Below are 9,070 nucleotides of genomic sequence, written 5' to 3'. Positions count from 1 at the left end.
TATGTGCTACAGCCCCCTAATCATTTTCGTTGCCCTCTACTGGACTCTCTCCGATTTGTCCACATCCTTTCTGTAGTGGGGGCCCCAAACTGGTCGCAATAGAATCATAGAAATGGAAGGGACCTCGAGAGGTTATCTAGTCCAGTTCTCTGCATTCAAGGCAGGGCTAAGTATTATCTAGACTATCCCTGACAATTGTTTGTCCAACCCGCTCTTAAAAATCCCCAGTGATGGAGATTCCACAACCTCCTTAAGCAATTTATTCCAGTGCTTAACTACCCTGACAGTTAGGAAGTTTTTCCTAATGTCCAACCTAAACCTCCCTTGCTGCAATTTAAGCTTCTTGTCCTATCCTCAGAGGTTAAGAACAATTTTTCTCCCTCCTCCTTGTAACAACCTTTTATGTACTTGAAAACTATCATCATGTCCGCTCTCACTCTTCTCTTCTCCAGACTAAACAAACCCAATTTTTTCAATCTTCCCTCATAGGTCATGTTTTCTAGACCTTTAATCATTTTTGTTGCTCTTCTCTGGACTTTCTCCAATTTGTCCACATCTTCCCTGAAATGTGGTGCCCAGAACTGGAAACAATACTCCAGTGGAGGCCTAATCAGCGCAGAGTAGAGCGGAAGAATTACTTCTCATGTCTTGCTTACAATACTCCTGCTAATACATCCCACAACGTCTGCTTTTTTTGCAACAGTGTTACACTGTTGATTCATATTTAGCTTATGGTCCACTATGACCCCCAGACCCCTTTCTGCAGTACTCCTTCCTAGGCAGTCATTTCCCATTTTGTATGTGTGCAACTGATTGTTCCTTTCTAAGTGAAGTACTTTGCATTTGTCCTTATTGAATTTCATCCTATTTACTTCAGACCATTTCTCCAGTTTGTCCAGATCATTTTGAATTTTAATCCTAGCCTCCAAAGCGTTTGCAACCCCTCCCAGCTTGGTATCATCCACAATCTTTATATGTGTACTCTCTATGCCATTATCTAAATCATTGATGAAGTTATTGAACAGAACCAGAACTGATCCCTGCGGGACCCCACTCGTTATGCCCTTCCAGCATGACTGTGAACCACTGATGATTACTTTCTGGGAACGATTTTCCAACCAGTTATGTACCCACCTTGTAGTAGCTCCATCTAAGTTGTATTTCCTTAGTTTTTTATGAGATGGTCATGCGAGACAGTATCAAAAGCCTTACTAAAATCAAGATATATCACATCCACCACTTCTCCCCCAGGGGCACAAGGCCTGTTACCCTTTCAAAGAAAGCTATCAGGTTGGTTTGACATGATATGTTCTTGACAAAACCACGCTGTTACTTATCACCTCATTAACTTCAAGGTGTTTGCAAATTGATTTCTTAATTATTTACTCCATTATTTTTCCAGGTACAGAAGTTAAGCTGCCTGGTCTGTAGTTCCCTGGGTTGTCCTTATTTCCCTTTTTATAGATGGGCACTATATTTGCCCATTTTTAGTCTTCTGGAATGTCTCCAGATGTTCCCAATACTCCAGATGTGGCCTCACTAGTGCCAAATAGAGGGGAATAATCACTTCCCTTTAATGCAGCCCAATATGCCATTAGCCTTCTTGGCACCAAGGGCACACTGTTGACTCATATCCAGTTTCTCGTCCACTGTAATCCCCAGGTCCTTTTCTGCAGCACTGCTGCTTAACCAGTCGGTCCCCAGCCTGTAGCAGTGCATGGGATTCTTCTGTCCTAAGTGCAGGACTCTGCAGTTGTCCTTGTTGAATCTCAGATTTCTTTTGGCCCAATCCTCCAATTTGCTTAGGTCACTCTGGACCCCTATCTCTACCCTCCAGCATATCTCCCTCTCCTCCCAGCTTAGTGTCATCTGCGAACTTGCTGAGGGTGCAATTCATCCCATCATCCGGATCATTAATGAAGATATTGAACAAAACTGACCCCAAGACAGACCCCTGGGGCAATCTGCTTGATATCGGCTGCCAACTAGACATTGAGTTGTTGATCACTACCTGCTGAGCCCGACGATCTAGCCAGCTTTCTATCTACCTTATAGTCCATTCATCCAACCCATAATTCTATAACTTGCTGGAAAGAAAACTGTGGGAGACCGTATCAAAAGCTTCGCTAAAGTCAAGATATATCACATCCACTGCTTTTCCCATATCCACAGAGACAGTTATCTCATCATAGAAGGCAATCAGGTTGGTCAGGCATGACTTGCCCTTGGTGAATCCATGTTGACTGTTCCTGATCACCTTCCTCTCCTCCAAGTGCTTCAAAATGGATTCCTGCTCCATGATTTTTCCAGGGATTGAGGGGAGGCTGACTGGCCTATAGTTCCCTGGATTCTCCTTTTTCCCTTTTTTAAAGATGGGCACTATATTTGTCTTTTTCCATCCGTCCAGGACCTCCCCCGATCGCCATGAGTCTTCAAAGATAATGGCCAATCGCTCTGCAATCACATCAGCCAACTCCCTCAGCACCCTTGGATGCATTGCATCCAGCCCCATGGACTTGTGCATGTCCAGCTTTTCTAAATAGTCCTTAACCTGTTCTTTCACCACTGAGGGCTGCTCACCTCCTGCCCATACTGTGCTGCCCAGTGCAGCAGTCTGGGATCGGACATTGTCTGTGAAGACCGAGGTTAAAAAAAAGCATCCAGTACTTCAGCTTTTTCCATATCATGGCACTAGGTTGCCTCCCCCATTCAGTAAGGGTCCCATACTTTCCCTGACCTTCTTCTTGTTGCTAACATACTTGTAGAAACCCTTCTTGTTATCCTTCACATCCCTTGCTAGCTCCAACTCCAATTGTGCCTTGGCCTTCCTGATTACACCCCTGCATTCTCGAGCAATTTTATACTCCTCCCTAGTCATCTGTCCAAGCTTCCATTTCTTGTAAACTTCCTTTTTATGTTTAAGCTCACCGAAGATTTCTGTTAAGCCAAGCTGGTCACCTGCCATATTTGCTATTCTTTCTGCACATCAGGATGGTTTGTTCCTGCACCCTCAATAAGGCTTCTTTAAAATACTGCCAGCTCTCCTGGACTCCTTTCCCCCTTATATAAGCCTCCCAGGGGATCCTGCCCATCAGTTCCCTGAGGGAGTCAAAGTCTGCTTTTCTGAAGTCCTGAAATGCCACTGAGTTGAGTGCAAGGCCTTCTACCTTCAGCCAATAAGGAAGTGGAGGTTGAATGGGTCCAGTGGGGACTTCAGTGCTTAGTGTGCAGCCCTAATGATACATTAGTCAAGTTTCACATTTCACTGTTAAGGGAAAGGTGCCCAGCCATTCAGCCTGAGATCAATGGGTAGATGTGACAACAGCAGACTAGTTGTGCTGCACCTGACTGCCTGCATCCCACCCTTTTCCCCCCAAGAAAGGATCAGCTCCTTGTTCAGTTGCCTCCTTACACACCTGCACAGACAGATCCACTCCACTGTAAAGAGCTCATTAACTCTCCAGGTCACAGAACTGCAGGTGGCCAGCGAGCAGAACCAAACCAACCAGCCACCCGAGGGAAAGTTCAGTGCAACAGCTGCTCTGACAAGCTCTATTGCATTAGGACTGCAGCGAGCAGGAGATATGATTCTCTTCCTGCCAAACGTATGGTGCTTTGAAGGCAGGTGAGTAGAGACAGGACAGCTGAAGAGCAGTCCCCTCTAAAATTCAAAGGCCCCTTCAAGGAGTCTCATACATTTGCAGGGTACCATAGGTGAGTGGAGAGATTTCTTCTGAGCAACCAGCTCCCTACAGGAGTCATCTTTGCATACCCAGTAAAACCAGACACCTCTTTACCTAGTTAGTATTTCCAGGGACAGAGATCATAGCAGCAGTGAACTTGCCTCAGCCTATTGCAGCTATTGCAAGAGCGGTCCCCTTCAAACAAACCAGTCATTGTTTGCTTACCTGTCTCTCTTCAGGAGACTGCTGTCCCCCAGTAGAGAAGCTCTTCAATCAGAGGCCCTGGAAGGCATTAAGTTTCGCCAGCAGATAAGCACACAGTGGGAGATGCTTTCAGTGGCATTTGAGGCAGACTCTGAAAGCATTATTTCAGTGGGAATGTTCTTCCACTTTAAAAGAAGTATTAAAGCAATGGAGTTGCAGGCCCACTGACACTGTTGAGTCCTGCCCCACATCAGCAACCACGTTCTCTACAGAATGCATTTCAGAGCTTTATTTTAAGAAAATCCATGTATACAAAGAGTATACAAGAGCACACTGGTCTTACATGCACACACACATCTGTCTTCCTGCAACAAGTCTCCTGTGACAAGGAACTTTAAGGGGGGGGCCGAATTAGATTTCACAGAAACTCAGTTCTCTGAGAGAGGGAGATTCAGTATCCACATCCTAGAGGCCATGGAAGATTCTGCTCTTCTCCAGGAAGCTGTGGATTCTCCTTACAAGTCCATTCTAAAAATGAATGACATTTAAGGTAGCCCCACCTGCTGGAATAGGTTCTTGGGTGCTGGGGAAAAAGTTCCCACTGCCTGTTTTCCTAGTCCAATTTGACATTAATCATGTTCCACTGTACTCTTGGTTCAAATGATCCTATAGATTAACATGGCCTTTTGGTTGCCTTTGAGAAAACTAAGAAAGTCACTGATTGCCCAGTTTGGAGAGTGTGTTAAAGGAAATGCTGTCAAATTGGCTAGGCCCAATGTTTACCAATAAATGAGGGTGCAGACTGTCAGACTCTCCTGATTAGAATCTTCCTTATCTCGACATGTCAACTCCCTCACCCTCAAAGGAGAGGGTGCTGCAACCTTTGCTGCTGAGACCCAACAGCCATCCTGCACACTGGATTGCAGCGCAGTTGTGAGTATGCATGGCATGCCAGCCAGATGCTCTGTGTGGCCTTGGCATGAGACAGTTCCCTTACCACTCAGAACAGAGAGCATGGGGGGGGGCATGGTGGGTACTTGCACCCTGGGCATACCAACCAAAACAGGGTTCAGCAGGGGTAATTTCAGGCCACAAAACTTTGACAAGAGACCCTTTCCCCAGCGTGGCAGGAGGCCGCTCAGGAGAAACAGCACTGCCAGCACTCTCGAAAAGAACCCGGTTCACTTTAGTTCCTAAGCAAACTAATTGTAGATATTTTTAAATCCACTTTACTTAAAAAGAAAAAAGAAAAAAAAAAAAAGAACAAAATCTCTGCCTCAAATAGATTGTAAAGTAGGTAAACGTTGGGCCTAAACCACTGGCTCGCATTCCCTGGAATGACAGGACAATCCCATGGGGGATACAGGATTTAACACACCGCAATGCCAACAGATTAACTGCAGAGGACCCTGGTCTAACCCGATGGGTAAGCCTTCAGAATCTTCACATCATCTACTGGGCGATCTTGGGCATTTGTCTCCACCATGCCCACTCTGTTCACCATCCCGATCCCTTGGCAAACACGGCCAAAGATAGTGTGCTTCCCATCGAGCCACTGGGTTGGTGCCAAGGTTATAAAGAACTGACTGCCATTCGTGTCTGGGCCGGCATTAGCCATGGCAAGGATTCCTGCACCTTTGAAAGAAAGGGTACAAGTTAGTAACCTGCCCTTAGACTGAAGATCTGAAGCCATTTCAGTTCAAACCAAACCAAACCCAAAAAAAACAGATCAGTCTCTTCCTAAGCCAATTACTTCTGGTAGCAACTAAGGATCCAGTCATATGGCTTAATTACCAGGATCAAGCATACAGCGAAAAGCTTCTTACAGTTATTCTCTACTCCTGTTAAACATCCTTTGTGTGCTCAGCTAGGGTAATTCTGATTAAGTGAGACTCACGCACTGTAATTTGTTTCCATAAGGACGCCAGTGCATTGTAACTCCTGTGTAAACAGCAGAAGGCGACCCGGGAGCCCTCGCAGTTGAGGTCTTTATAAACTGAATTATAATGTAAGAACAGTTTAGTTGTATTACACAGGAAGCCTATTGCCACACTGCACTCCCGGCTGAGTTCGAACATTGTGTTTGTAACAACCCAGCCGACCTTTACCTTAATTCACAGAAATAATTTTAAGGAGGCAAACATATCATTCAGCCCTTGGGATTTGGGATTTAGCACAAAGAGTTCTGCTGGTGTTAGACCACTGATTAACTATCCTCAGGAAGAGACTACTTAGCTGAAAACAGGACAGCTGTAGCATTAACTCTGCAGGCTTAGGGGTCATAGCTCCTCGTTTCCATTCGTTTAAGGAGGAGAGGGTACCATGTTATTGTTTATTTGTCCGCATGGCGACCCTAGTTAGTTGTTACTTTTTCATTTGCTGCCAAGTGTCTCTTTAATGCTTCACTTGTCGTTAAGAGCTACCAAGCCTGTAGCCCTCACTCCACCCAGACTTCCAATGACTCCTGCATAAAGAAGTGGGACTGAGCCCTAAATTGGTGCTATGCCCAACTTGCAAGGTTAACAAAATACCCACATAAGTCCCTCAAATGGCACTTACCTGTAAATTTTAGTTCTGGATGAAGTTCATCTTCAAACTGCTTCCCATAAATGGATGCACCCCCTCTGCCTGCCCAGCGGAGAAAAGCAGATATGCCAATTCAGAAAGCCATCTTACACATTCAGGACCACTCTCACTGTCATACAAGTGCCAGCCAACAGTCTAGGAAATGTGGTTTGCTCAGTTCTATTGGTAACGTGGGATACTGAGCAATAAAAACTAGGGAGACAGACGTGTATAAATTACCAGCCAGCGCAGGAGGGATAGCTCGGTGGTTTGAGCATTAGCCTGCTAAACCCAAGGTTGTGAGCTCAATCCTTGAGGGGGCCATTTAGGAATCTGGAGCAAAAAACAAACAAAAAAACTGTCACATCCCATCATCCAGTCCCCATTTCTGGCTGTCAGAGGTTTAGAGATACCAAAAGCATGGGGCTGATCCCTGCCCATCTTGAAGAACCTATCCTCCATGAACTGATCCAATTCTTTTTTGAATCCTGTTATACTTTTTGCCTTCACAACATCCCCTGGCACCAAGTTCCACTGGTTGACTGCACTGTGTGAAGAAATACTTACTTTTGTTTGTGTTAAACCTGCTGCCTATGAATTTCATTGGGTGAGCCCTGGTTCTTATGTCATGTGAAGGGGTAAATAACACTTCCCTAATCACTTTCTCCACACCAGTCATGATTTTAATAGACCTCTATCATAGTCCCCCTTAGCTGTCTCTTTTCCAAGCAGAACAGTCCCAGTCTTTTTAATCTCTCTTCATATGGAAGCTGTTCCATATCCCCTAATCATTTTTGTTGCCTTTCTCTGTACCTTTCCCAATTCTAATATACCTTTTTTAAGATGGGGCAACAAGAACTGCATCACAGTGTTCAAGGACTGGGTGTACCATGGATTTATATTGTGGCATTATGATATTTACTGTCTTAATAAGAACAGAGTAGTACTCACGTTGTAGGAACCTGCAAGTCTAGAAGCTGGAACCATGGGGGTTAGGGGCCACTGCTGCTTTCACATTGCCACTGGGCACTTACTCTGCTTCCAGATAATGCAATCTAATAGGGCTCCCATTGCCATAGAATCAAAGCATCTCACAATCTGTAATGTATTTAACCTCACACACCCCTGTGAGGTAGGGCCGTATTATTAGTTCCATTTTACAGATGGGGAACTGAGGCCCAGAACAACTAAGGCTACATCTACGCTAATGGCAGCATATAGAGCATAGGCATTACACATATAGTTGCATACCACACTGAAAGGCTCCCCTTTTCCACACTGCCTCCCCCCAACAGAGCCTTTTCTCCACTGCTGGCATCTTTCACTGCAATGGGGAAAGACTCCGGCAGCGGGACACGGCAGCAGGAAATACCAGTGTCAAGGTAGGAGGCACTGCTTGGGTGTTTAGACAGCATGGAGGGTTTATGCCCTAGGGGTTCAGGCATGTAAAACACTCTAAGCTCTGCCTCACCATCTACACTGCTGTTTATACCCAGGCTAGCTAGACGTGCTGTATCTGTACTCTACAGGCAGCCTAGACGTACCCTACGTGGCTTGGTCAAGGTCATACAAGAAATCTTTATGGGCGCAGGGAATTGAACCTGCGTTTCCCCAGTCCCATATTAGTGTCCTAAACACTGGGCCATCCTTCTGCTTTACTTTCCACCTCCTTCAGTCCTCTGGCCTCTCTGGGATGGACAGCTGTTGGGACGCCTGCGAGGGCATACACTGGAGCAGGAAATGTCACCGCATATATGCTTCCTTAAGGTCTGCTCGGGTCCTAACAGGGAGGTTTAGCTCCCACGGACACACTAACCCTCTGCGCCCACGAAAAGCAGACAACGCTGCCAGTTGTGTACCCAGCACACCCATTTTCGCTTTGGGCATTACCTGTTCCCGTCGGATCTCCCCCTTGGATCATGAAGTCTTTAATGATCCTGTGGAACTTCGTGCCATTGTAATAACCCCGTCTGGCTAATTCAGCGAAGTTCTTACAGGTCTTGGGCGCGTGTTTCCAGTACAGCTCCAGGAGAATGGTGCCCATGCTACAGGGGGAAGACAGACCGAAAGGGCTCAGGGCTCCCCAGCGCCTGGGAGGGGGGCTGCGGCGATCAGACCCACAGACAGACAGACCCTGCGGGGTCTGCGGTGCGAGGGGCCAGTATCGTGCTGGTTCAGAGTCCGGGTTCTCGGGGGCTCGCCCCGCGCTCTGACCCGGCAGGTCACTTCCGCCCCGGGCGGACACGAGCCAGCCGCCGGGCTCTGGGGGGCATGGGGGGGCTCCCCACGCGGGACACCCCGCCGCTGCCTGGGGCAGGCCGTGCTGTGACCCCCGGACGTGCCCCTCCCGCTGCCAGCCTGCAAACCGCCCCGGGACGCGAGACCCGAGACCCGTCCGCTGGTCCGAGCAAAGCGACCCAGGTGGCCCCCCAAACAGGGAGGATGGAGGCTCCCAGCGGCCCCTTACGTGGTCTCCATGGAGACGGCAGGCGGCTGCCAGGAGTCGGGGGGCACCGCGGCCATGCTGCTCCCACGCCGGAAACACTCCGCTGGGGGAAACAGCAGCGTGTGCGCACTTCAGGTGTCACAGCCAATCCCCTCCCTCCTCTCTTGAGACG

At 47.4% G+C, this 9,070-nt stretch overlaps 1 protein-coding gene across 1 annotated transcript; it reads right to left on the bottom strand.

Moving 5' to 3' along the window:
• Window positions 1–4,161: 4,161 nt before the first annotated feature.
• PPIL1 (peptidylprolyl isomerase like 1) lies at window positions 4,162–9,027 on the bottom strand. Its single transcript, XM_054025964.1, has 4 exons — window positions 8,920–9,027; window positions 8,343–8,497; window positions 6,447–6,515; window positions 4,162–5,522 (listed from the first exon to the last, which is right to left on the bottom strand). The coding sequence occupies exons 1-4, from the start codon at window positions 8,973–8,975 to the stop codon at window positions 5,302–5,304; spliced, it is 501 nt and encodes a 166-aa protein (XP_053881939.1). The 5' UTR covers window positions 8,976–9,027; the 3' UTR covers window positions 4,162–5,301.
• Window positions 9,028–9,070: the final 43 nt, after the last annotated feature.

Source organism: Malaclemys terrapin, chromosome 4 (assembly GCF_027887155.1).
Source record: "Malaclemys terrapin pileata isolate rMalTer1 chromosome 4, rMalTer1.hap1, whole genome shotgun sequence".
Taxonomy (NCBI): Eukaryota; Metazoa; Chordata; order Testudines; family Emydidae; genus Malaclemys; species Malaclemys terrapin.
This window is presented reverse-complemented; position numbering and strand designations above follow the sequence as displayed.

Bases quoted from the DNA above. Each gene is read 5' to 3' on its own strand.
- PPIL1 (XM_054025964.1), bottom strand. From the start codon at position 8,975: ATGGCCGCGGTGCCCCCCGACTCCTGGCAGCCGCCTGCCGTCTCCATG. The intron at 6,516-8,342 runs GTAATGCCCAAA...TCCGCTGGGCAG, and splicing joins GGGAGATCCGACGGGAACAG to GCAGAGGGGGTGCATCCATT. The intron at 5,523-6,446 runs GTAAGTGCCATT...TTTCTTTCAAAG, and splicing joins TCCAGAACTAAAATTTACAG to GTGCAGGAATCCTTGCCATG.